Below are 25,960 nucleotides of genomic sequence, written 5' to 3'. Positions count from 1 at the left end.
CCTGCTTACCCCGGCTATGTCTACGTGTGGTAACAATGTCGGCTGAATCAATATGAGGCTCCGAGTTGCCTCTGACAAAGTTTTCATTCTTACATATCCTCAATGCGATAACAACTACAAGTGACTTTTACCTACCTGTAGCTTCTATCTACGCCCTCCTCATCACAGGAGTGATCCACATTGCATCCGCCCAGATTCTGGGGTTCCTTTGTGCCCCGCATGTCGCAAGTTTCCGATTTTATCAAGGACTCGAAGCTACACACCAAGTTCGAGTCAGAGCTTATAACACACACCTTTCTTGAATCCACAACCATCGCTGGTCGTCGTGGGAGGCGCCGTGAGCGCAACGAAGTATGGAAACGAAAGCGGCACCTTGGAATTGGCATATTTGGTACGGTCTGGCTGGAGGAATGCGTGAGTGAGGGCAAGTTGCGGGCTGTCAAGGAAGTTCGCAAGTCGGCCCCGTCCTTGGAGTCGATAGATTTCAATCGCGAATTGGAGGCTATTGCTCGTTTCTCGCAGCAGAAGGTAAGCTTGGGATTGGCCTTGCCAGCTGCTTTCTCGAAACTCTTTGCTGTACACTACTGACCCAATTTATCTAGTATGACGGCTGCTTCGTGAAGTCTTCGGGTTGGTTTGAGAATACTAAATCTCTGTTTATTGCAATGGAGTATCTGCCTCTCGGTGATTTGGGAAATTATATGACGCAGCTATTTCGTGAAAATGAAACACAGCAGATTGCCTTCCAGCTTCTCGAGGGTCTTGACTTTATGCATAGCAATGGGTTCGTTCACCGTGATCTGAAGCCACAGGTATGTTCAAACTCTATGTCTCTATTTTAGCCCTGTACTTTCTCATTTTGCTTCTTATTATGCTTGCTCTGTCTGATATTTGTTAGAACATTTTTGTTCTATCTATAGGCCCGGACTGGTGGGTCAAGATCGGCGACTTTGGCATCAGCAAACGCGTAATGGAAGGGTTCATGGGTTTACAAACGTTTAACGAAATGCCGGCTTTCACTGCTCCCGAAATCTATAAAAATATTTGGGAACCATCAGAGGAAATTCGGATTTTGGGGTCAGAACTCAACCCCAAGGTTGACATATGGGCTCTGGGTGTGGTAGCTTACAACATGCTCACTGGAAAACTCCCTTTCTCCGGAAAAGTTGATTTGCTTGACTACTACAAAGGCAATGCAAATCTTCCCTTCGACTCATCCCGATCTCCAGTCAGCTCAGAAGCGACATCCTTTTTGGTGGACCTGATAGCAGCACAGCCATCAGATCGGCCTACTGCCAAAGATGCTCTGGACTATGCCTGGCTGGTACCTATGTTACAAGATTCGGAGTTTGATAGAACCGACCAGTCCATTCCAACTACTCAAGATACACCTGAAGTTGCTTCACAGTCGCACGTTTGCCCCGGGTCCCGAGATTCTATGATCCCCGGTAAGGTCGACTTGGGCAACAATCTTCCAAGGACAATCCCCAAATTACAAATGACACAGCATATGTCTATCTCACCAGCTAGTCTGGGGCTAGATGGGGATACTTATAAAGAACTCGTCAATACCCTGAACAACGCTAGGCTAGCGACCCCAACTCCGAGCCCTACAGCTGCTTCAACGTCAATAAACCACGGTCACCCAGCTTCAGACACCGAGTCAATTGCGCGGTCTAATAATAGCGGCTCTCAAAGCAGCGAGTCCAAACTTGACACTCAGCCTCAACATCTCTTTTCAAGCAAATCACCAAGCGATGTCCTTCCGCCATACGCCCGCCGAAGATCCGACGCAGCGCCCATTCCAATATCAGAACTTTCCTATCCAACGCCAGAACCTGAAAGTCCGGCCTCGAGAAGCTCTAGTACAAGCAACAAGCATAGTCCAGTCCGGTTCTCCAAGATCAGACACGCGTCTCGTGAGATTATGCCTAAACGAAGTTGTCGCTCTCGGGAAGTGCTTCCTACTTCGCCGGTCTCACCTGATACGAGGTAGAGTACTTACAATGTCTAGTATGTGCCGTGAGCTATGCTGACTTTCTGTATTTCGGACAGCACGCGGCAATCTAAATCTCAATCTATTGAGATTTCTCACCGTCCTCAGTTTGCAGAGGGATTGCCTTTGTTTCCGATACGGCCTGATAAAAAGGCAAAGTGTATGTTCTCTATATTTTTCGTGCCCTTGTATAGTTGTCATATGCTAATGACCCTCTTCTAAGTCGTGGATAGGAGCATAAACCTGCTGCATGTAGGAAATGATGAAAGAAATGAATAGAACAGTTTGATCTTTGAGTTACCAGGGATGAAAATCGGGGTTATATACACATCGAATGCCTGAGACTGCCCGCAGCGAACGCCATGAAAACATACACACACAAGACTATGAATTTTATGATCAAACAGCGTTCACAGCTTGACACTCTTGACCAGGTTCTTCTTAATACCCGTAAGCTCACCACCATAACCACCGCGGCCTTCACCACCCTTGTACAATTGCTTGGTACTACCAAGCTTCTTCTTCTTGTCCTCGTACTTCTTTCTCTTCTTGACACGCGGGTTACGCGAATCCTTGCTGCGCTTAGCCATGAGACCCTTATTCTTCTCGATCTGGTATGTGATGGCACGCTTGCCATCAGGCCCGACCTCCTCCTGCTCATAGACTTGGCCGCCTTGGCGAGCAGCCTCGGCGTGAGCATCAGCGCGCGCTTGCTTGTCACTCTTGCGCTGCTTGGACCGAGCCGCCACCATGTCGTAGTATTCGTCATCGTCGGTGCCAGACTTGTTACCGTCCTTGCGAAGCTCCTTGGCGACACGGTGATCTTCTTCATCACTGTCACCGCCAAGCTCCTGGCTAGCGTCGAGTTGCTTGCGGCCACGCTTCTCAGCCTCGGCGTTGAGACGAGCCTGTCGGTCGCGCAGACGTTCGCGGTAGGGAAGATCGGCATCTCCGCCTGCGTCACGGCCTGCGGCGTTACGCTTGTTGGCCTTCTGTGCCAGTTGGGAGGTGTAGAAGCGGAGCGAGCGCTTCTGCTTGGCCTTCTCTTCTGCCTCGCGGGCTGTGAGGGCGTCTTCGTCACCGAAGTCGGAATCGTCGTCCTTGGCGGCTGTCTTGAGTTTCTGGGACTTGCGCTTCCGGGTAGGCTCGGTGACCAGATCGTCGAGATCAGCGAGACCGGCTTCTGTCTTTCGGATACGCTCAGCTCGCAATGCCTCGGCTTCGGCTTGCGCTGCCGCGGCCTTGCTGAGCTTCTTCGATTTCGACTTCTTGATCTCTTGAGTCTTGGGTTGCTTCTGGACTTTGCTGGGCTTCGTCTCGATTTCTTGGATTGACTCCTCGTCAGATTCGATGTCAGATTCTTCGATGGCCTCGAGATCCTTCACTGTGTTCCAGAGCTTTCGGAACTTAACGAGCGAGGCCATCACTGGATGTTGTCGAAGCTCGGCGGGGGTCATCGGGACATGTTCGTTGATCGTGTCGGGGGATGGGGAGGAAAGAAGCATGAAGTACATGCTGATAGTGCCAAGATAAGCAGACAACGCACGGAACTTCACCACCTCGACTGGAGAGGGTTGCGGTTCATCTGTGGATTCATCTTCTGTAGGGGAAGCGTTCGAGGCGGCATCTTGGAGATCCTTATAGGTGGACTGGAGGTCGATGAAATCCTTCGCCAATGGCTCAAACTCCGGATATCTTGACTTCAAAATCTTCATTTTTTCGTCGGTATCCATGTCCTCGGTGATCTCCAGCTGCGGTAGCACTTCAGTGACCACGCCGGCATCCTCCTCGTCCTCAGCTCCCTTGCCAGATTCCACCCATTCAGACTCATCGAATCCGAAATCGGCTTCATTCATAGCCTCCAACTGCTTCTTTTGTAGTCGCTTAGCTTCCTGCTCTTCCTCAAGAGCATCGATCTCGGTCTCGATCTGGTCTGCATTATAGAGGTCCTTCTTCGATGATCCCCAGGCAGCAATGCCTTCTTCTTCGTCGGATTCGGCGCCTTCTTTCCTTTTTGGCTCGCCCATGTCATCGTAGTCATCCTCTTCTTCGTCCTCCATATCATCCTCGTCCGAGTCCGCCTCGTTATAGCCTAGAATTTCTTCGTCGGAGGGCTCGAACATCTCCTCTGTAAAATAGTCAGACAATAATTCCCCATGATAGTGAACTAGGATATCCACAAACCTTGCTCGGCAACTCTGCGCCGTCTCTTTGCCTCTGGGCCTTCTTCCAGTAGAACATGGTCCCGGCCGGCTTGGAATTCATCTTCAGACTCATCGAAGCGCTCTTCAATGTCGAACTTGGTGGGCTCTGGGGCTGACTTATTTTGAGCCGGACGGCCGGCCTTTCTCTTCTTGCTACCCATTGTGAGAATGTAGCGACAATGATCTATCGCGATAACCCGTGGACCTGAGATAAAATTATTTTTTGAGCCTTCACCGCCTTGCGCTAGTCTCAAGTGGGGGTGTTTGTTTTATTTGCACTGTTGAAATATGAATACCAGTAACAATACACATCACCACCACAGACGTCCAATATAAGCCTGAACTTTGGTATCCCTATTTCATACACCTCGCATCGCGCTTTCCTCTCCCCAACGCAGCTGCCCATTCGACATGAATATTCGCGCGTTTACCTCTCAGATGCCTCATCTAACCTTTCTAGCTCCCTTGTATAACACATCCACCTCAGTCTTGGGGGCTTCCGCACTCATTTGCACCGTTATCGCTTATACCATTGCTAAGATGTTTGGTTTTGGGTCTCTAAAGAACGAGTTCATTGTTGAGGGCAAGGTATGTGCAAGGCGCTCATCAAATTGAATTACACTGACTGTTTCTTCCAGACCGTTCTCATCACCGGTGGCTCCGATGGCATGGGCAAAGCTGTCGCACTTGAACTGTCCAAGAAAGGCGCCAGCGTTATCGTAGTTGCTCGCACAATCTCGAAGCTTCAGGCTGCCGTTGATGAAATGAAGGTGAAAGAAACCTTCCTGGTCATCCGATTACCATTGCTCACCTATCATTAGGCTGCTGCCGGTAACAGGTTCACGCAGAAGTTCCACTATATCAGTGCTGATCTCATTGATCCCGCCGAGTGCGAGCGAGTTATCGCAGAGGCCACAGCGTGGAATTCCGGTGCTGCTCCTGACATTGTTTGGTGCTGCGCAGGCTTCTCTCGTCCCGGATTCTTCATTGATGTGCCCATCCAAGATCATCGCCAGCAAATGGACACGATCTATTGGACAGCCGCCAACACAGCTCATGCCACGCTCCGCAACTGGCTGGCCCCCGTTCCCCCAAGTGGACAAATGAAGACCCCCAGGAGACATCTTATCTTTACCTGCTCTACTCTGGCATTCGTGCCCATTGCTGGCTATTCGCCATATTCGCCTGCCAAGGCAGCCATTCGTTCACTATCCGATACTCTGAGCCAGGAAATTGAAATGTACAACGGCGCCTTTACTCAGCGACACCGTACTGAAGCTCCCGCTGCGGATGTCAAGATTCACACCATCTTCCCCATGGGCATTCTCAGCCCCGGATTTGACAACGAACAAAAGACTAAGCCGGAGTTGACGAAGCAACTCGAAGAAGCCGACAAGCCCCAGACACCAAAGGATGTCGCACAGATCTCCATCAGTGCTCTGGAGCGCGGCGAGTACCTCATCACCACCATGTTCATTGGCGCTATCATGAAGGGTGCTGCCCTTGGACCCAGTCCGCGAAACAGCATCCTGGGAGACACCCTGCTGGGCTGGCTCAGCAATGTGGTGTTCCTACAGGTCATTCCGGACCTTCGCAACAAGGCGTTCAACTGGGGAAAGAAGAATGGACTTCCCAAAGGTGCACCGGCGTCATAGGGGTTGGGTGTATGCTTACTTTCACATGGTCCAGCACTTCTTGTATGTTATACCCCGAGATCTGTCTTTTCAGCGTATCCTTTGTCTGGCCTTGCCGAGACCTATACCTTTTCCGACTGTGCGATGTGATTCTTGGTCGCATATCCTAAATGCACAAACAACCGACATCATCCTTATCGTGGTTTCAATCGTGTAATCCTGGTTGTTTCTGTCCTTAAAAAAAAAAGAGATTTTTAATCTAGTTCATTCCAAATATCTCCGTGGTAATTTATCTCATTGTTGAATCAATGAAATAGCCAATTGTGTAGAGAAGATATGGTGCGCCACTCGGGATTCACGCGGAATGCGGTGACGTAGACAAGGATGCTTCCTGCCACTCCAATTTCGCCCCCGACTTTTCTTTGACCACAAGCTTCTTTTTGTCTGGGATTATGCCGTTTTCTCGAAATTGGACATGCCCTGATATTAATAGATATCATCACTAGAGCCATTGCTGGTGGGAAACCAAAACCCGCCTTCTCCCCACAGACTCGGCGATAGCGATTGCACGCGACACAGCTTCGCTCTCCAAGTCCCCCTGCTCTGCGCAATTGCTCTATGAAACTCGCCAAAATGGAGGCCCTCTTTTCAATTCCGATGCTATCGCTATTCCTCGTTCCCGTCCTGTCATCGTACAGCACCAGCCTGAACCTACTTTTTCTACATGACATGGACGACCCTGGTACTGTCGCATCCCCCACTCCGAGTGGAACTATTCGGCACAGCCGCTGTGCGCTTATTATTCTATGCGCTACCATCTATCATCTTCTTCGCCTTCGATGTCCTAACCCCGTCGGCTGCGGTGGTCCTCAAGGCGCAAGGCGAAACCGGACTGCCTAGCGGAAAGAAGAACGGCAAGATCCGAACCCGGGAATTCAAGATTGCCGGATGGGCGCTGTTGAATATATGCTTGGGCATCGCTGCACAGGCAGCCATCGAGTCGCTGCTTGTAAAGGGCTTGGGCGTGCGCAGTGCGATCAAGGTGTCGCTGAAGCTTCCTATGCCATATGAGATGTTCAAGGATATGGTCCGGGGAATGCTGGGAAGAGAGGTTATTCCCCTTCTATGTTGATGTTGTTCGCGATGCGTTGTTCCTTCAGTGGGCTAACGTTATGTTATATTGTCTCAGATTCTTAGTTACGTCCTCCACCGCTACGTCCTCCACTCGAAGAACTCAAAAAATCCCCTTGCCAAATATCACCAGACTTGGTATCATGCGCTGAAGGCTCCTTTCCCTTTAACTGCGCACTATGACCACCCGCTCACCTACATCATATCCACGTTCATCCCGACCTACCTGCCTGCTATGCTCTTCCGCTTCCATATGCTTACATATCTTTTGTACCTGTCCATTATCTCCATTGAGGAGACCTTTGTTTATTCCGGGTATACTATTATGCCGACCAGCTTCTTTTTGGGTGGCATTGCTCGCCGCACGGATATGCATCTGTTGTTGGGTGCGGAGGGTAATTTCGGACCGTGGGGGATTTTGGATTGGGTTTTTGGAACTACTGTTGGGGATACGGATTTAGAGGATGATATTATGGATGAGCTTGAGGAGCATGAGATCGAGGATAAAATGAGGAGAGCTGTTCAGTCTTCGAAGCGGAAGATTAAGGCTGGGGCTTCGGGGAGGCGGAGACGACGCGATGAGTAATGAGTTCATGGGCAACGATTGAATTTATAATTCAGAGCTGCTCCTTTTGGAATGATTTTGGTGCTTTTATCATTTTATAGGTTTCAGAGTTCTTCCGAAGAGCGATATATATATATACACATACAGTAATCCACATGATGACCAGGAATATATAGAATTATATTAGCTTTGAAAATATTTACACGCTCAACGACGGAAGTTTGATGCAAATCTATAACTTTTATAACCATTTTATTTACCGGGTGTTCATTTGAGTAGTCAATCGAACCGTCAACGAAGGATGATGAGGCTTGCGTATGATAGCAATAAAACACAAAAGTTTGATCTACAGCATATCAAATATGACAGGCCATTAACAGACATGGACAATATATACGAGCAGTATGCAACGACGCAATAAATACGTACATAGAGTATTAGCTATAGAGACGAAAGACTAGGATACGACAGACCACTCCACCCCCTCAGGATTCGAAGATAACGAGAGTGAGCGGCTTGTCCCACAATAACCTTGATTAACAGGCCGATATAGCTAGACTACTTTAGCTGCTCACCGAAGAAAATCGCCAGGGTAACGACAGAGAAAATTAACGTGTAGGCCTAGATCTCAAGATCTATACATCAGTTCCACACAATGGAAGTATATCCACTGACAAGATCTAAAGACCAACCTTATATTTAGTGTACCTTACACAGATTACAGATTACAGCATATACAAGTCGGTGTTATTGCCCAATTTTAGATTGCCGCCTGAACCTGGAATGGAAATTGGAGACGTAGGTCATACTGAACATAAAAAGAGAATCCAGCCCGCCTGCTGGAACGAGGAGATTTTTAATCTTTTTTTTTTGCTTGAAGTCTTTCTTCATAATGCGGCTTCATGCAAATCGGCCACGCGCAAAAGGGAGCATGTTTCTTGGAGACATGAGAAGAACAACCGGATATCCGTATTAACCGCAGATCCTAAGAAAAAATGAAGCCCGTTTTTTTGACGGATCCCGTAGGAGTACATGACATGGTTCATGAAACCGCCCCCCTGAAAGTCGTGCAAGGATGCCGATCTGCAATCGTGCCGCCCCTCGTTGGAAATGGTCCTCCCCAACTATCTACCGAACCCGCGGCTGCAACACATTTACCACTTCATCTCGTGGGGCTTGTCGCCGTTGCGGAGGCTGAAAGTGGTAGCGAGGTAAGAGCCGAGGAAGTCCTCCTTCTTGATGGAGGCAAGGATGGACTGGTCGATGGCCTTCTGGTCGCTGGCGCGAGCGCTGGCGACAACCTTCTTCTGTAGAACGAAAACATATTAGCATCCCATCGTGTTTCACTTGTAGTGGTTTTCCCAGGTAGATTTCAGTACGTACCTGAGGCTTCTCGCCCTGCTTGAAGAAAGCCTCCTCGGTCTTCTTCTCAGCCTTCTTGTCCTTGGTGAAGTATCCGGGAGCGGAGGTCTTCTCAAGGGCCTTGGCGTCAACACCGCTGATGTCGACCTTCTTGGAGGTAGCGATGACGTAGCGGGAGTTCACGCGGCGGAGGGGAACACCGTTGATCTTGAAGGGGCCGGTGACAAGGAGGACACCCTGGTCGAGGGACTTGAGGAGGATGACACGCTTGCCGCGGAAACGGCCAGCGAGGAGGATCAGGATGGTGCCGGGAACGAGGGTCTCGCGGACCTTGGAGGGACGCAGAGTCTTGCGGACCTGTAGATGGAGCCAGTCAGTCTTTCATGTCTCACACAGAATTCAAATCAATGATGCCAATTGCCATGGCTAGATCTTCCCCGGATGATATGCGGTTCGCACAAGATTTGAAGATTGGGTTGACGGTGGGCTCTCTGACCGCACGTCGTCCGTAAGTCACGGTACATCCTCAGAAAAATCCATGCTATTGTCGCAATCATTCGGGGCAAGTCTTTGCCAGTCGTATATCCTCCTCTTTTTCCTTGGTGCCATTGTTCATAGGGTGTACTGACTTTCTTGGGCTGCGACTGATCGTCCACGGGGTACCACTTCTGGGCCTTGTCGGCGGGCACGACCCTCTGGCTCTTCCCGAACTGCTTCGTCTGGCCGTCCGACATGATGGCTGCTGGCGAAGGATGAATGGTTGTCGGGTTGGTTGTTGGAGATTGGAGGTGAGGACTTGGACTGCTAGCGGAGACGGCTCCAGTGCGGGAATTCGTTGAGGGTTGTGCGGACAAAGCCCTATCACGTGTTTAGCCGAAGAACCCTAGCGCCACTTCTGGAAGGTGACTCAGCAATTGACACCATATATTCAAGGCCACAAAATACGGCTGATTGCGTACACCACGTGCGCAGAACCACAGCTAGTCACAAACAACTGACGTATCCCGCTCAAAGCTTCTGTCTGTTTCTGTATTGGCTATCTCTCACATCCCTCAACTTCTCTTTCCATCCACCTGGAGTGGCTCAATTCTGTCGATACGTTTGCTTCAATCGCTAGACACACAGTCACAAATTCCCACCATGTCGATAGCTCCTATCATCACCTTCAAAGCAGGTATCTGCGACCTCGATGTACGTGAGCTTAGTTTTAGACTGATGATCAACCCATCATATGGGTCCATCCGTGCATATATTGCAACGTTACTGACTGCGTTTCTATAGACCTCCACCGGCGCTGTGAAGCCCAAGCCTACCCCGGGCTACCTCTACCTCTACACCGAAGATGATCTCGTGCACTTCTGCTGGCGCCCACGCAGCGCCTCCCTTGACGAACCCGAACTTGATCTGGTCATGATTCCTTCAGATGGCAGCTTCACGCCTTACAAGCCGTCCGGCAAGGACGCCACAAATGGCCGTATCTTTGTGTTGAAGTTCTCTTCCAGCTCCCAGCGATACTTGTTTTGGATGCAGTCCCAATCTCAACATGAGAACGGTGACCTGAGCTGGTTCAGTCCTCGTGACCTGAAACTTGGAGAGATTGTCGATGTCCTGTTGCAGGGCGAGGAAGTCGATGTAGAGCACGAGATCGCCAACCTGCCTCGCCGATCCTCGGGTGACGATGACGAGACCATGGAGGACGTGGATGGACATGAGCCAAACCACCACGGTGCCGGCAGCGGTGGAGCTGGACCCGATGCCACAGGAGGTGACGTCCGTGAAGAGGGACAGGAATCGCGGGAGGGCGGTGCCGACGGTGGACGAGCGTAGGTACATATCTCTCACAGCCTTGATCGAGGCCATTGAAGCTGACTATTGTTTTTGATACTTCTGTAGAGCACCCACGGATTCCAACCCATCATCGGTAGTCCAGGACTTTTTGAAGTCCCTGGGCGGCCAGAACCAGAGCCAATCCCAAGACACTGAACGACCATCTACGACACTCCAAGACCTGCTTCCTCCCTCGACTACACTGCAATTCATCGATTCTGCTGATACCACCACTGCCGATCATCTACTGAGCTTCCTACCGCCCGCGCTGCTACTGCTGGCCCAGGGCAATGCCGAGGCTTCTGAAGCTGACACGGACCCCGAACTTGCCCAAGCTGCTCTTCTGTCTCTCGAACTCCCCCAGAAAAAGGATATTCTCCGCAAAGTGCTTCGTTCCCCCCAATTCATGCAGAGCTTGGCCAGTCTTACCGTGGCTCTCCGCGATGGTGGACTGCCCAGTATCAGCGAGGCCTTGCAGATCCCCGTCACCAATGGAGGATTTATGCGGAGAGGCGGAGTACCCCTTGGTGGTGGCGATGCGGTAGACGCGTTCCTGGATGGCGTCCGGCAACATGTTAAAGATAAGGATTCTCAGATGGACACCGACTGAATCATAATGCATTTGTTAAATGTTTCACTTGGTTTAATTTGTAGAACTATTTTTGGAAGAACCATACTAGGCAACACTGTTTTTACAAGGCCTCGTCAGCTGAACAAGCGTAGGATAAGTAATGAAGACAAGGAATGGGAAGAAAAGAAAAAGAAAAATATGAATGTAGAGAATTGTATAGACGTGAGGCGGGCATTCCAGCCACGGGGTAAAGGCGCATGCCGACGTCTCTTAGTGCAATCGCGATCCCGACACTTCTGGCCTAATTCTTCGTCGGCCCCAGGGGTCTTAGTCTAACACTCTCTTCCTCATTGTTCTTTCATTGCTGTCTTCTTCTCTGCATATTTACGACTTCACTCTGGCTTCGCCATCAACACGCACCCGTGTCGCGACCGTGTCTGACAACCCGCCCGGCCTGCGATGTCTGCGATTCGATAATATCTAATCTTGCCTGACGATGGCGCCAAGTAACCAGAGCCCAGGAAATGAAGAGAACGCTCCGCCAAATCAGATTCCCCTTCAAGATCTCTCGAAACCAGAAGATGGCGCTTACGACCGTGGCCGAAGCCCGCGTGGCAGCCTCTTCTCACGACCATCAATGATCGGAAGGGGATCGCGGAGGGCCTATGAAAGTGTCGCAGAGGAGTCTCCTAATGATTCGGCTGGACCGAGCAGGAATCCTTTCCGACCAACACAAGGCCATGCGGACATTGCTTCGCCCATTGACGACCTGGGAGGATTTGCGCAAGCCATGTCCTCGGTTGGCCTGAACTTCGACGGACCACAATCAAGAGCTTCACTGTCCGGTCCCCCCGGAGGTCGCGGTTTTGACGATGCTGCTTCCGATCTCGATGTTGTGCCTCTAGACGCTTACGATCCCCACGACCCCCACGAATACCATATACCCGCGGACGATGATGATAGGGCTGGCCTGACAGATCCTCGATACTTACAACCGATCAGCGGAGCTGCGGGCACGGAGGAACGGCGGAGCAGCGACACTGGTGGTCACTCTTTTCAGTTCGGCGGTTCACGGCTGGGTGACGATCTCCCTCACTTGGAGGATGGATTGGGAAGTCGTCGTGGTAGCAGTGCTCGTGACCGGTCACGTTCGCTGTCTCCCTCCACCTCCGGAGGAGCTCTGCAGCGCGCTAGTTCCATGGTGAAATCCATGTCGCAGCGTGTGGTCAACTTGAGTAACGAACCGGAAGTTGTACAGCAGTCGATTGAGAGGGAGGAATCTAATAAGAATGCACGAATGGACGGACCTCCAGTTCTGCCTGCGATGGTGGCCTTTGAAGACGTTCCTCAACAAGAGACTCCAACTGCTAGAGAGAAGCGTTCCTCAAGCAGAATATGGAGGAATCGAAATAACCCGTTCAGAGGCAGGTCGCTTGGGCTCTTTGGACCAGACCATCCCCTTCGACTCTGGCTGTGTGATATCCTGGTCCATTCGTTTATGGAGCCCGTTATTTTGATCGTCATCGTCATCCAGACCATCTTGTTGACTGTTGAAGACGCGCTTCCTAATTATCCGAATTCAGTGGAATGGGGAAGCAGCAACCTCGATTACGTTTTCCTTGTCATTTTCGTCATATATACACTTGAAATAGGTGCCAAAATCTTGGTGTCCGGATTGATCTTCAACCCCGTTGAGTACAGCACATTGAATCGCACTCTCGGCGTCAGGAAAGCGATAGCGGAGAAGGGCAAGAACCTGATCACGCCCCATCGACAGGCTACCACCAGGAAAGCATCCATGCTACCAGCCGAACCGCAAGCCTCGATTCTGCGAACATTCACAGGGATGAATGGATTAGATCCTGAAGTCCTCGATGACCCTTCACATAAACGCCGCGTTAGACTTGCCCACCGTGCATTTCTCCGACACTCTTTCAATCGCCTGGACTTCGTAGCAGTGGTCGCCTTTTGGGTATCGTTTTTCCTTACATTGTCGGGTGTGGAGAAAACACGCCAATTGTACATTTTCCGCATGCTGAGTTGCCTTCGTATCTTGCGTTTGCTTGCCATGACCAACGGCACTTCGGTAAGCCTTCTTTCTTATTGCGTCATCATGGCAAATGAGGTACTGACTACTGGGCTTTAGGTTATTCTTCGAAGTCTCAAACGAGCAGCTCCTCTCCTCGTACATGTTGCATTCCTGATTGGTTTCTTCTGGCTTCTATTTGCTATCATTGGCATCCAGAGCTTCAAATCCAGTTTCCGGAGAACTTGTGTTTGGATTGATCCTGAGGGTAAGAGAAATTTCACATTGAATAACGCATGGGATACACTGCAGTTTTGCGGTGGATATCTCAATAACACGACCGGAGAAAAAATGCCATGGCTTGACTCTACAGGGTTGGACTCAGGATTCGGCCCTAAAGGATACCTTTGTCCGCAGGGCTCCATATGCATGGAAGGTGGCAATCCGTACAAGGGAACATTCGGCTTCGACAACATTCTACACTCATTGGAAATGGTATTCGTGATCATGAGTTCCAATACCTTTACTGATCTGTTGTACTACACCACTGACAGTGACTACCTCGCGGCAGCTCTATTTTTTGCCTGCGGTCTTGTCATTTTGAGTCTCTGGTTGGTGAACCTGCTGGTCGCCGTTATCACGCACTCATTCCAGGTGATCCGAGAAGAGAGCAAGCGCAGTGCTTTTGCCGTTCAAAAGATAGATGTTGTCGAGGAAGATGAGACAACGACTCGCAAAATCAGTCCCCTCAAGCGTATCTATGACCAAACTGAGTGGGTTTGGGTCTGTATCATCATTTTTGACCTCATTGTGCAAGCGCTTAGGAGCTCGTCTATGTCCGCCAGCCGTGCCAAATTCATCGATACCACCGAGACTGTGGTCACTCTCGTTTTCCTCGTTGAGATTATCCTGCGTTTTGCCTCGGATTGGAGAGTTTTTCATCACAGGCGACGTAATCTGACAGACTTCTTGCTTGTTATAATTACCTGCATCATCCAACTGCCGCCCATCAGGAACTCAGGCCGCGCATACACAGTTCTCACTCTCTTCCAGATCCTACGGGTCTACCGGGTCGTTCTGGCATTCTCTGTGACAAGAAAGCTGATCATGGTGGTCTTCCGTAACACCGTCGGTCTGCTTAACCTTATCTTCTTCCTATTCTTGATGACTTTCCTCGCTGCCATCTTCGCAACACAGCTTTTCCGGAGCCAGATACCATCCGAAGATGAAGGTGGTGGCACGATCTTGATCACATTTGGAAACATTTACAACTCGTTTTTGGGAATGTACCAAATCCTTTCAAGTGAGAATTGGACCGTTATCCTTTATAATGCCACTGCATACACTACCGACTTCAATACCGCCTGGATCTCGGCGGCGTTTATCATCCTTTGGTTCATCGTTGCGAACTTCATCATTCTAAACATGTTCATTGCTGTCATTCAGGAGAGCTTCGATGTGTCAGAGGATGAGAAACGCCTGCATCAAGTCAGAGCATTCCTGGAACAGAAACAAGTTCACGGAGCACCTCAAGGAACTTTGGCCCTTTCGAAGATCTTCCGTCTGGGTCGAGATTCAGCCCGGTATAAGGATCCACTCGATCACGGTCCTGCGGCATTGGAAATGCTGCTCAAGGATGCCGTGGTGCACGAGTTTCTAGACGAAGAGGAGGGCAAGCAGGATGAACGACCAAAGGGCACACGAAGAGACAGTGCAATGCATGAAGGAGCTGCTCAGGATACCGTTCAACCTGGCTGGATCTCACTCATGTGGACCAAGGCCAGCACACTCGTCATGCGTCGGGAACCGAACCCTTTCTACTCAAAGTTGAAGTTCTCCCGTGCCTACGAGGAATTGGATCCGAGAACCATGGCAAGAGAAGTTGTTACTGCGGCAGAACAGAGAAAGCGGGACCAGCGGGAGTTCCTAGTGAAGCATCCCAACTACAACAAATCGCTGTTCATATTCTCCCCGGACCATTTTGTTCGAAGACTCTGCCAGCGCATTGTTGGTCCAGGACGTGGTCACCAACGAGTGGAGGGCGTCGATCCTTACAAACCAGTGTGGTATGCCTTCTCAGCTTTCATTTACGCAGCAATTGTCGCAATGGTGCTTCTTGCCTGCATCACAACGCCACTTTACCAGCGGGAGTATTTCCGCACTGATCGCAATTGGTTCGTCTATACCGATCTTGGCTTTGCTGTTGTGTTCTCCATCGAAGCCACGATCAAGGTCGTTGCCGATGGCTTCTTCTGGACGCCGAACGCATTCTTCCGAAGCTCCTGGGGTTTCATCGACGGAATTGTGTTAGTCACCCTTTGGGTTAGTGTCGGCGGGTCGCTCCGAGAGGACTGGAGTGTCTCTAGGGCTATTGGTGCCTTCAAAGCACTGAGAGCTCTGCGTCTGTTGAATGTCAGTGACAGTGCGAAAGATACTTTCCACTCTGTCATCATTGTTGGAGGATGGAAGGTCGTGGCTGCGGCGGCCGTCTCCATGAGTTTCTTGATTCCCTTTGCAATCTATGGTGTCAATCTTTTCAACGGGCAGATGATGAGCTGCAATGACGGTAATTTCGCTGGAAATCTGACCAATTGTGTTGGCGAATTCGCCAATTCGCCTTACAACTGGGACGTTCTCTCCCCGCGCGCTGTAGAGAACGCATACTACGACTTCGATAATTTTGGCGACTCTCTCTTCATTCTGTTCCAGATTGTATCTCAGGAGGGTTGGATCGATGTGCAAGAAAGCGCGATGGGCATTACTGGAAAGATGATGCAGCCGCAAGGTATGATTGCACCAGAGAACGGATTGTTCTTCGTTGTATTCAACTTGCTTGGAGCTGTGTTTGTCCTGACGCTGTTTGTGTCTGTGTTCATGCGTAACTACACAGAACAGACTGGAGTTGCGTTCTTGACTGCCGAACAACGTTCCTGGTTGGAATTGCGCAAGCTTCTACGACAGGTATCGCCCTCGAAGCGCTCGTTTGACGACAAGAGCAAGAAATTGCGGCTGTGGTGTTACCGGATTGCAGTCAAGAAGCATGGCCGATGGGCAACATTCGTGACTTTGATTCTTTGCATCCACTTGCTTTTGCTAGTCCTGGAGTATTACCCCGAACCTGCTTGGTGGGAACTGGTTCGCAGTGAGTTTCTTGCTTAATTTGATCTGTTGGCGCATTTGACTGATTGATACAGGTATTATATTCTTTGCGTTCATGTTTGTTTACGCAGGAAATGTTATGATACGTCTGATTGGCCTTGGGTGGCATCGATTCAGCCGAAGTTCATGGGACCTATTTTCTCTTATAGCCGTTCCTGGCGCTTTCATCACCTCTATCTTGGATATTGCTTACAATCAAAGACACGTCGTGGTTGAGCTCAACAAGCTCTTCCTCGTGTCCGTTGCTTTGCTGCTTATTCCACGAAACAACCAGCTTGACCAGCTCTTCAAGACAGCTGCAGCCAGTCTTTCTGTGATTGGCAATCTTCTGGCCACCTGGTTCGTGTTGTTCTTGGTGTATGGCATTGCGATGAACCAAGCGTTTGGTCTTACCAAGTTTGGCGACAACGAGGATCACAACATCAATTTCCGCGATGTGCCCAAGTCTCTCATCTTGCTATTTCGAGCCAGTTGTGGAGAGGGTTGGAACGAACTCATGGAGGACTTTGCTACCATGGCCCCGCCCTTTTGCACATACAACTCCAACTTCCTCGACGATGACTGCGGAAGTCCGGGATGGGCCCGGTCTCTCTTCATCTCCTGGAACTTGATCAGTATGTATATCTTTGTCTCGCTGTTTGTCTCTCTTATCTTCGAGAGTTTCTCCTATGTCTACCAGCGGAGCAGCGGGCTGTACGCGATTAGTCGCGAGGAGATTCGCCGATTCAAGCAGGCGTGGGCCACGTACGATCCAGATGGAACCGGGTTTGTCTCAAAGGAGCAGTTCCCTCGCCTTCTGGGAGAATTGTCTGGTGTCTTTGCAACACGGATTTACGAGGGTGAGTTCTCGGTTGGGAGCATCCTTGAACGATGCCGAGTCGAGCCTCACAGAAACTCAATGGCTTCGCTTGCAAGAAATTCGATGGTTTCATTGCATGAGCCACGGCCGCCTATTCGACCAACTTCGCGTGTCGCGGCCGGTGTGGATCTCGACGAGCTCTCTCGGATCATATCAAAAATCCCCGTGCAAACTATTCGAGAAAGGCGTGAGCGGTTGAATACTTTCTACGAAGAAGTCCTGGTATCAGCAGACCCTGATCGCGGCATCTCCTTCCACCAGTGCCTGATGATTCTCGCTCATCACAATGTGATCAGTGACAGCAAGAGTTTACGTTTGGAAGAATTCTTGCGCCGCCGGGCACGGTTGCAGCGTGTGGAGGAGGCTGTCCGTCGAAACACCGTCGTCGGCTTTTTTGATACCCTGTACTGGTCTCGTCGATTCCGTCGCCAGGTTGAGCGCAAGAAGTCTGGCCGGATGAGCATGATCCCAACATTCACCGTGCCCGAGATATTTGTCGATGACCCAGTCGACGAGCATGACGAGCACGATGAACCCGGTTCTGGAGCAATGACCCCACAAACCCAACCAGAATTTGATACCAATGTCGCGCCCATGCTCTCGCCGGTCTCTCTCCACCGACGAGCAGAGTCCAGCCCGGCAGCGCGCCACGAAACTCTGCCTCGCATCGACACCAATTTGAGCGGGCGAGCGTCTGGAGCCAGCACGCCAACGAGGGATTGGTCAAGCATCAGCCCCTCCCGCACTCCGCAGCACATGTATGGGAATCGCGCCTCGTTCGACACTCACGAAACGCTCGAGTCTTCTTCTGTCACGCGTTCGCGTCAGAATAGCATCATGAATGTCCAAGGAGTCATGAATTCGTTAGATAACTCCGCCTGGGGCGAGAGTCTCCGGCGAAGTTTCACGCAACGGCGACCCGGCGACCGATCGTCTGATTAAAATCTTGGGTACAATGATCCATGGAAATGTTGATGTTTTCACGAAATGAGTAGAATAGAGCGGTATAGATGTATTGGATGGAGGGTTTTGGTCTTTTGAACATTCTTTTTGGCATCCCCTTTGGATACACTGGGGCTTTTCTTTTCTGTGGCGCTTTTTCTTTATTTTCAACAATGGTTTTCTTGCTGTATACTACTCTCCTCGGGAGGTTTTTGCATGGCAGCGGCGTGAGATCCCATGCTTTTATGAAGCCCTTAGAACTACACTATTGACTATCATTTATCATTATATCACTATATTATTCTCGGTATGTATGAAAATCGTCGACTTGCATGGCTGAGTCAAGTGGGTCGGACTAGTTAATATTGGATATTGAAATCGCCCAAAGAGGAAATAGTTGACAGGAGCATCATTTCTCAAGCAATGGTTAATATTCTCTCTCTCTAAGGAGACAATCGCATTCATAGACTGATCCGAAGGAAATCCATATGGAAATCCACATGGGAACTCCGTCTGACTCCCGTTTGCAGGGACGATTGCATTCATCCGCATGCGTCGGCCGCGTTCAATCCGTGTCTCAACTCTCCCTGCAGCACAGTCCTTGCAGTCAATTTCGACCTGACATTCATAAATTCCAAGAGATTCCCAACTTTCTCTCGTCTCCAAGTACCTCCTGAAACCACCTCTCATTCTATTATGACATAGGCACATAGCCACATCGCCACATCGCCATCTCCGAAAAGCCTCACATTCCACAAAACCAACCAACACGAGATGCACCACCTACCATCGCCCTTCCTCGCACTGAGCACATCCTTCCGCCGCTCCCGTGACTCCAAATCACCAGGCAGCGAAGCCTCAAGCCCACCAAGCTCAACCACCACATCGCCACCCTCCTCTCCAACCTCCCTGCGACACTCGCCACCACACAGCTCCCCCCACCACCTCTTTAACCTCTCCTTCCACCCGTCCAAATCACACACGCACACCTTCCGCGATCCTCACTCAGACGAGAACTCACCAGTCCACACCTCGCACCCACACCCCACCTCCGACATCCCGCTCCACAATGCAGCCCACAATACCACCGGCGTGAGCGTGCTACCCTGCGCAGTCCTGCGGGGCCGTTCGTCGATGATGGTTGTACGTCGCCGACCCTCTGCCATCGATATGGCGCTGAGCGAGGAGCGGTCGCGGTGTGATGGGGATTCCATTGAGCGGCAGGGGTTGGGATTGATGGAGCCGCGGCCAGTGGATCCGCAGGGGCGGGTCGGGGAGGTACACCGTTTTGTCATGGGTGGCATCTTTGAGGTTATGGAGGGCCGCGCTTGATCTTCTTTTCTTTTTATTTCTCTTGAAGTTGTGATACTCTATCCTGTTTGGTTTTACTTTTAATTCCTTTTGCTCTTATCTTATTTTGCGGAAGTGAATATGGCATCTTGTTGGGGTTCCGGAGTTAGGGGTTCCGCTTGCGGACAAGAATGTGAGATAGAACGTTGTATAGTGGCTTGTTACTGGAAATATATGACAAAGACTGTATTAATTTTTTTAACTACGATACAAGGTTTGAGCCCTTGCTGCTAATGGCTGCCCAATATACCTATATTTAATGGTTTTCTGGCTAGTTGTGTTCTCGTGGCTTACCGGTATACGTATATATATACCTTGCCTGTGCCTATGCGATTGGGTAGGCACTAGTGAGACAACACAATGAGATAGCTAGGCCGTTTACAAACCAGGTCTCTGCTATTCATTCATTCATTCTGATAAGGACACTTTTTAAAATATATATTGATCGTATACCCGCACTCCCAAACGGGGCCATTCCTGATGGTATGATCAAATGAGATGCTATGTAATGTATCTTTATACGCTAAGTGCGCACAACAAGGTAGAACGGGTCTTCAGATCTAGTATAGATTATTCTTCAGTTCTCTAAAAAAATGCAGCTGTTGTAAACTTTGTCGAGCATCAGCGCAAGTCTACTGTTCGTATGTCTCGTCTCGAACGCTGTGGCCCGACGTACCCAAAGACCGAGCTTTTCGGATTAATAATAACATTGCCAAAATTTGCCTGAATATTTTGTCTCCATATAAGCTAATATTTCATGTACCTAATTGGCTTAGTCTAATAGCCAAGGCGGGCCTTGCTTCTATACCGGAAGGGCCATCTCATCTTCGGCTCTATGTATACCGAGGAGATGTTATTGTGCTATGCAGACTCTTTACGACATATAACGGCCAAATCTTCGCTTTAGGGGCTAAGCATATTACTACTGGCCCGTTGACGCAGTTATCAGCAACTATGCATTGCATTCATATAAAGTCGGGTAGACCAACCACGGTTCTACCCCTGGACCCCGGTGGTGCATAGGGGTACATCACCCCCACCTCCAGGTGCTTAAACGGCTTACGTTCTGTACTTATCCCGGTAAGCATATATAGGGATTGGGTTGTCTAATTGTATGATACGGTATACGATTCACCGCGTTTTGATATGAAAGGCCGTATGGCCGTATTAATATCAAAATATGGCCTTTGTTCAACCGGTCAATAGCCAGTGCCATACTAACCGTTGATGCGTTCCGGAACCCTTGATATACTTGATAATTTAACGCAAGTGGATATTTTTATACTGGATGACCACTTCTCACCGGCTGGCTTCACCATGCCCAGTGGCTTTACTATGCCCGTTGAATTCATCCTGCCCGTTGGTTGCTTCCCGCAGGTTGATTTCTTTGATAGGTTGGTGCCATTGACCGGTTGGCCATAGATATAGTCGGGTAACATTTGTCTTCACGTATTCAGAGCTGTTAGGGCTGCTGGCGGGCTATCTAGAACGCATGCAAATGTGCTTTCATACCCCAACCTAAGGCACCCCCGGGGCTGCCTAACAAACCGGTTGACAGCAGGCATAACGATAGCAGATGCCAGCCCCGTTGATACATATTCTATGCCTATCGGTAGACGATATCTCCGCTTCTAAAGTAAAGCGAAGGTGCAAAATTTCTAGCTTGGTTGTGAAGTAATAGATAAGGTGTTTGATATTTGCATTTCTAATCGTACATATTCACCGAAGTTATGGGCTCAAACATAAGCGGCATGAAAGGGAATCCAAGGCAAAATTGCCGTAGATACCATAGATACCTTATCAGACAAGTAATGCTATTCGTACAGTATTCTGATCATCAGGGTCATTCAATGCTATGTATCGTGAGAAAAAGAAACCGAGTCGCTTAACGCCGAGAATGCGAGAATGGAATATCGCGAGACAATAGGCAGTTTGGGGGCATGATCCCCTTAAGGCTTGGTGTTTTGGCTTTTGCGTTTGTTAGGCCAGAGCTGCCCGCGGCAGTTAGTCTCTCCACAGAGGCACCGGACCGCCTCAGGTTCCAGCTTCTTCCGTCCCATGTTGTCCTTGGAACTATTATCACTGTCGTCACTGTCGTCGCTCTCCTCGGACACCGGGTTGTAATCGAAGGTTAGTTCGGTGCCGGCGGGAATGTCCCGAAGGGCGAAAAATGCAAGGGTGTACACTTTGTTATCAGCGTGGGAGGTAGTCTGCACCGGAATAATCTTGCAGTTGGGGTTGCAAGAATGGTTGATGAAGCGAGTAACCGATCCAAACTTGCGCCCATCAATGACATTCATTTGTTCCTCGCTGTCATCGTCGTCGACATACCAGTCCAACGAGAAGAGGTATGACTGGTTGTGGGACCCTTCAGTAAGGTTCTCACGGTCATCGGCCTCGTCCTTAGTGATAACTTCGCCAAGGTAACGATCGATAAACTGTCCGGTAACAATCGGGTCAGGTGAACGGAGGCCTAAGCCAATTATTGTTAGTATATATAGGATGAAATAAAAAAGATCAAGATAGGTCTTACCAAAACCTCGTGATCCGGCGTCAAAAATTTGTAGCTGAACGGTCCTTCCCTTCTGGACGACGTGGTTCCAACATCCCTTACCATTGCAACCGCAGAGCGAGTTGCACTCCATAATCATAGCCTTACGGCTAAGGAACTCACGGGACGCCACAATTAACTTAGGGTCGGCGGAAGAAATCCCATAAGGGACGATTCGGTCTTCGCTATCCTTTTCTTGATCTAGACAGCCGCACGAGGAAGTGGCACACCCCCAACGCAGGCACAGCCATAATTGTATTCTTTCTGAACGCGAACAACGCCTGGGCGGTCAATGTAATCATTTGTGAATTCAAAGTTGTCGGCTAGCTTGGCAAGAAGTTTAGGGCTTTGCACTGCAGTGGTGACTGGTGGCCCATTGATTTGGCCGAGCTTCTTCTTAAGATTAGCTCGGATATCGGTAATGTGCTGTTTCGAGGTAGTGGGTGAGAGGTTAAGCGGTTTGTTTGTTTTAGAGTTGAAGGACAACGTGGTAGAACGGCGGTCGATTGGTGCCCGCGACTTAGGGTATGCTGCCTGAGCGACTCTCCGTTCTTCTGAGTCTATTGGGAAGATCTGCTCATTTGTTCCCTTAATTGCGTTCCGCTCCGCCACAGCATTCAGTCGCTTTTGAGTTGAAGTTGGCGAAGGAATCACCACGCTAAATTGCGACTGTGACTGGCGCATAGGTGGAGGGGTGGGCGTTGTGGGGTGAGCATGCGAGACGCGAGGTACCCGGCGCAGAAATTTGTGCGGGAGATCACTGTCGGAAGCATCAGACTGATCAGAGCTTGCTAGGCTCTTTCTCTTTGTTGGCAATACTGGCAACAGGTGAGTTAGGGTGGCGGCTAAAGATGCTTCAGAAATTGCATCTTCTTTAAGCTGGTTGATAGCATTTGTGCCGGGCTAGAAGCGGGGTTAGCAAATAATCAAAACAGATCGCCCTACGCGTAGTTGATACGTGTAACGAGTGTCTTCTTTGTTAAGATATCAAAAACTCTTGGCAGGACGGCGGGATGTGTGGGGCAGGACAAAGACAAAGGGGCTTAGGACACAAAAAGGAGAAGCACTTACTACAATGTTTTCGGTCTCATTCTCGTTGTCCCCAGTCAGGTCAATGATCACCTGGTGATTAGCCGGTTGGCCAAAAGGTGTGCGGGACGACATCCCGATCTCTCGAGCCCGAGAACAGAGCTGATGATAGGCCGAAAAAAAGGACAGAGACGCGTGGCGAGAGCCCGAAAAACGATTAACGAGAGATCCTTTCAGGTAAGCAAGGGAATACAATAGTTGGAAGTGCAAGGTTAGAGAAACCGAGAGATCGAAGCGTGGGGATCCTAGGCTTAGGCCAAGTATCGAACGATAGGGTAAAATTCACACCCGGAGACGCGTAAAAAAGGGCAGGCCAGAAGCTCCACGACCTTCCGGTCAAAATAAAGCAACTTTGAAGAAAATAGGACGTCGTGGTGGGATGGGAGAGAGAAAAGAAGTTTGAGGAGGTTTTGAGGTTGAAGAGGTGAAGGTTTGACGAGAGTCGACGGATTGATATCGCCAGCTACGGGAGACCCACCTGACTCAGCATTCCTCCTCGACCCTACCCTAGCTACTAAAAGCCTCACAATAAGCTCAAATTTAGATTTAGTCTAATAGAATCCTCATTGTTGAATAATAGACCAATTAATTAAGCAAAGTGTTCAAAAATATCCCTCAGATCTCGAAGTTGAGGAGCCAGAGCTGGCGAGGGCCATTTTAGTTGCCGGTTTTTGATTGGGCCACAGGGGTGTCAAAAACGTGGGGACGGATTCCCCTAAAAAGATAACAAAGGTGCCCGTGGCGTCCTGCGGATTGTATTGATTGTCTAGTCACAACAGTAGACCTGGCTGCGACCCTCAAGAGGGTCCGGACCCGGGACCCTCCACTCGCCAAAGGAACCGCCAAGGACCCTCAATTTTACATAAACGTGTATAAATCATGATTTATAAGTAGCTTATTTAATATTGAGGGTGATTTATACATACATAATTTTCTTGGAGGGTCCAAATGGGAGGTCGCAGCCACGTCTACACAACAGGCCGCCAGCAAGCCTAAAAGGAGATCAAATTACAGAATCAGGCGCCCGCGACCAATCGTATTAATTTTCATCGAAATAACCCTCGTCATTAAAAGCCTAAGAGAGAGAGAAGTTTAAATAACCAGAGCGGTGAGATCCTTAAGGAGTCTTGGCACAAGATCACGTGAAATAGCCCAACCAATCACAGTCGCGATATATCTATTAGTCAGTATATTATATCGATTCTTTCGACTTTAATTTAAAATCAAAAAATGTAGTCCTTCGGTTCCTCTTCTAAAATATTTTCAAATTCTCGAAAACTGCCAAAACACTTGTTTGAGGACGAAAAGAGGAATTTAGCGTTGGTCACGTGATATGACACAGCATTCATTAGTAATCAAAGATGATGTCATTAGATGCAAGGGATAAGTTAATGCGTTCTTTATATAAAGGCCGGAAGCCCTGAGAAAAGGGATAGGGCCTACCACTATAGTGCTGCGTCAGTCATACGCGAACAGCGCGCGTAGGGAGCGCAGGTCAAACCCCTTCCACCTAATAACTCGAAGCTCTGAGATATAAAAGACTATATTTCAACTGTATTTCGATTGAAATAATCTATCCTAACGATTCAGATAATCATTGGTATTGAGATCTACTGGCGTGGTCGCTTTCCGGCCCAAATACACTGACTGATGTTGTTGTGTCTGGCTAAGGGGCCCGGTCAACTGGACGGTACAAATTCTCGCGGGCCCCACCTCCTTCTGTCCGGCGGCCCCCTGCTCACTGGCGGTACTTCCCCGGCGGTACTCCCCCAATAATATACAGTGCGGTCCCCTAGGCGTGCCCACAGCAACTTTTCTTTTGGGCGCCGACGGGTAGGTATCCCACGCCCGAATGGGGAGTTTTTGTTTCCGTGGTTCAACAAATCTTGTGCCATTCATTTTAAGCTTACGTATGTTCACTTCGGATCTTGAGAGTTCGCTGGGATTGTAGTGGACTTATTCTGGTATTTTAGAGACATTGTCATGGTGCATAGACAATAGAAATGGCAGTTGACCTATATTAACGGTCTAGAACAATTCACTATTGATTGACTAGAATAGTTACTACCTATAATATTTCGCAATATCAAATGCCGGGTTGGGTTCTCTAAATTTCCGGCTCGAATTTTGTAGAGGCCCTAGGGCCAAATCTTGTCTGTCCTAGGGCCTGTCTACACACTTCGTTATATCAACCCGGCTAGTCATAAAGTCATAAAATAGCCTCCTACTTATTCTCGAGAACCACGCGTGTCTACAAATTGTAGAGAAAAGCCTTCAAGCCGTAAAACGTATGCAACCATTTGTACCTGTAGCGACGACATAAACTTTATGATCAATGTTCAAAAAGGCACCACACCATCCCCCGAAGCCTGATAACAACCAACAGACAGATGACAAGGATGAACAAGGAAAAACGCTAGCATCCACAAATTCTTTTTGACTCAAGTCTAATATCCACCATGTAGACCGAAGAGCAGATCTGGGTCAACGAGTATCGGAATAGGTGAGCAGTAAGTGCAAAACACGAAACACAATATGAAACACACACAGGGCTAATGAAGATAAATGACCTCTCCATAAAGAAATGGTAAAGGTGGAAAGGGAAAGCTGGACATGCAATAATAACGGGACAAAGCTAACGAATGCTCGTGCGGATGCGTCATGGATGGATGTAACAAAAAATAAATCGACAAG

At 49.4% G+C, this 25,960-nt stretch overlaps 10 protein-coding genes across 10 annotated transcripts; 6 read left to right on the top strand and 4 right to left on the bottom strand.

Moving 5' to 3' along the window:
- Positions 1-219: 219 nt before the first annotated feature.
- N7446_013316 (serine/threonine-protein kinase) lies at positions 220-1,996 on the top strand (the record flags this gene model as incomplete). Its single annotated transcript, XM_058522057.1, has 3 exons — positions 220-528; positions 603-812; positions 899-1,996. 3 exons carry the CDS (start codon positions 220-222, stop codon positions 1,994-1,996), a joined length of 1,617 nt encoding a protein of 538 aa, XP_058365534.1.
- Positions 1,997-2,406: 410 nt separating this feature from the next.
- Positions 2,407-4,361, bottom strand: N7446_013315 (something about silencing 10 family protein; the record flags this gene model as incomplete). Its single annotated transcript, XM_058522056.1, has 2 exons — positions 2,407-4,124; positions 4,181-4,361. 2 exons carry the CDS (start codon positions 4,359-4,361, stop codon positions 2,407-2,409), a joined length of 1,899 nt encoding a protein of 632 aa, XP_058365533.1.
- A 193-nt stretch (positions 4,362-4,554) lies between these two features.
- On the top strand, positions 4,555-6,090 carry ksrA (3-dehydrosphinganine reductase). Its single transcript, XM_058522055.1, has 3 exons — positions 4,555-4,788; positions 4,839-4,970; positions 5,022-6,090. Exons 1-3 carry the CDS (start codon positions 4,612-4,614, stop codon positions 5,853-5,855), a joined length of 1,143 nt encoding a protein of 380 aa, XP_058365532.1. The 5' UTR covers positions 4,555-4,611; the 3' UTR covers positions 5,856-6,090.
- A 180-nt stretch (positions 6,091-6,270) lies between these two features.
- N7446_013313 (sterol desaturase family protein) lies at positions 6,271-7,614 on the top strand. The gene is made up of 2 exons (XM_058522054.1): positions 6,271-6,945; positions 7,024-7,614. Exons 1-2 carry the CDS (start codon positions 6,559-6,561, stop codon positions 7,549-7,551), a joined length of 915 nt encoding a protein of 304 aa, XP_058365531.1. The 5' UTR covers positions 6,271-6,558; the 3' UTR covers positions 7,552-7,614.
- Positions 7,615-8,684: 1,070 nt separating this feature from the next.
- Positions 8,685-9,626, bottom strand: N7446_013312 (60S ribosomal protein eL6; the record flags this gene model as incomplete). Its single annotated transcript, XM_058522053.1, has 3 exons — positions 8,685-8,837; positions 8,914-9,249; positions 9,522-9,626. 3 exons carry the CDS (start codon positions 9,624-9,626, stop codon positions 8,685-8,687), a joined length of 594 nt encoding a protein of 197 aa, XP_058365530.1.
- A 406-nt stretch (positions 9,627-10,032) lies between these two features.
- Positions 10,033-11,329, top strand: N7446_013311 (uncharacterized protein; the record flags this gene model as incomplete). The annotated part of the gene is made up of 3 exons (XM_058522052.1): positions 10,033-10,083; positions 10,174-10,715; positions 10,786-11,329. 3 exons carry the CDS (start codon positions 10,033-10,035, stop codon positions 11,327-11,329), a joined length of 1,137 nt encoding a protein of 378 aa, XP_058365529.1.
- A 457-nt stretch (positions 11,330-11,786) lies between these two features.
- cch1 (calcium channel protein CCH1) lies at positions 11,787-18,276 on the top strand (the record flags this gene model as incomplete). The annotated part of the gene is made up of 3 exons (XM_058522051.1): positions 11,787-13,376; positions 13,437-16,458; positions 16,511-18,276. 3 exons carry the CDS (start codon positions 11,787-11,789, stop codon positions 18,274-18,276), a joined length of 6,378 nt encoding a protein of 2,125 aa, XP_058365528.1.
- A 774-nt stretch (positions 18,277-19,050) lies between these two features.
- N7446_013309 (uncharacterized protein) lies at positions 19,051-19,608 on the top strand (the record flags this gene model as incomplete). The annotated part of the gene is made up of 1 exon (XM_058522050.1): positions 19,051-19,608. The coding sequence occupies one exon, from the start codon at positions 19,051-19,053 to the stop codon at positions 19,606-19,608; it is 558 nt and encodes a 185-aa protein (XP_058365527.1).
- A 1,804-nt stretch (positions 19,609-21,412) lies between these two features.
- N7446_013308 (uncharacterized protein) lies at positions 21,413-22,277 on the bottom strand (the record flags this gene model as incomplete). The annotated part of the gene is made up of 2 exons (XM_058522049.1): positions 21,413-22,099; positions 22,160-22,277. The coding sequence occupies 2 exons, from the start codon at positions 22,275-22,277 to the stop codon at positions 21,576-21,578; spliced, it is 642 nt and encodes a 213-aa protein (XP_058365526.1). The 3' UTR covers positions 21,413-21,575.
- Positions 22,278-22,378: 101 nt separating this feature from the next.
- N7446_013307 (uncharacterized protein) lies at positions 22,379-23,341 on the bottom strand (the record flags this gene model as incomplete). The annotated part of the gene is made up of 2 exons (XM_058522048.1): positions 22,379-23,080; positions 23,249-23,341. The coding sequence occupies 2 exons, from the start codon at positions 23,339-23,341 to the stop codon at positions 22,379-22,381; spliced, it is 795 nt and encodes a 264-aa protein (XP_058365525.1).
- Positions 23,342-25,960: the final 2,619 nt, after the last annotated feature.

Source organism: Penicillium canescens (genome assembly GCF_028828765.1).
Source record: "Penicillium canescens strain IBT 15451 chromosome Unknown utg000011l_segment0_segment0, whole genome shotgun sequence".
Taxonomy (NCBI): Eukaryota; Fungi; Ascomycota; class Eurotiomycetes; order Eurotiales; family Aspergillaceae; genus Penicillium; species Penicillium canescens.
Note: the sequence above shows the minus strand (reverse complement) of the source record. Positions and strands in the feature narration are given on the sequence as shown.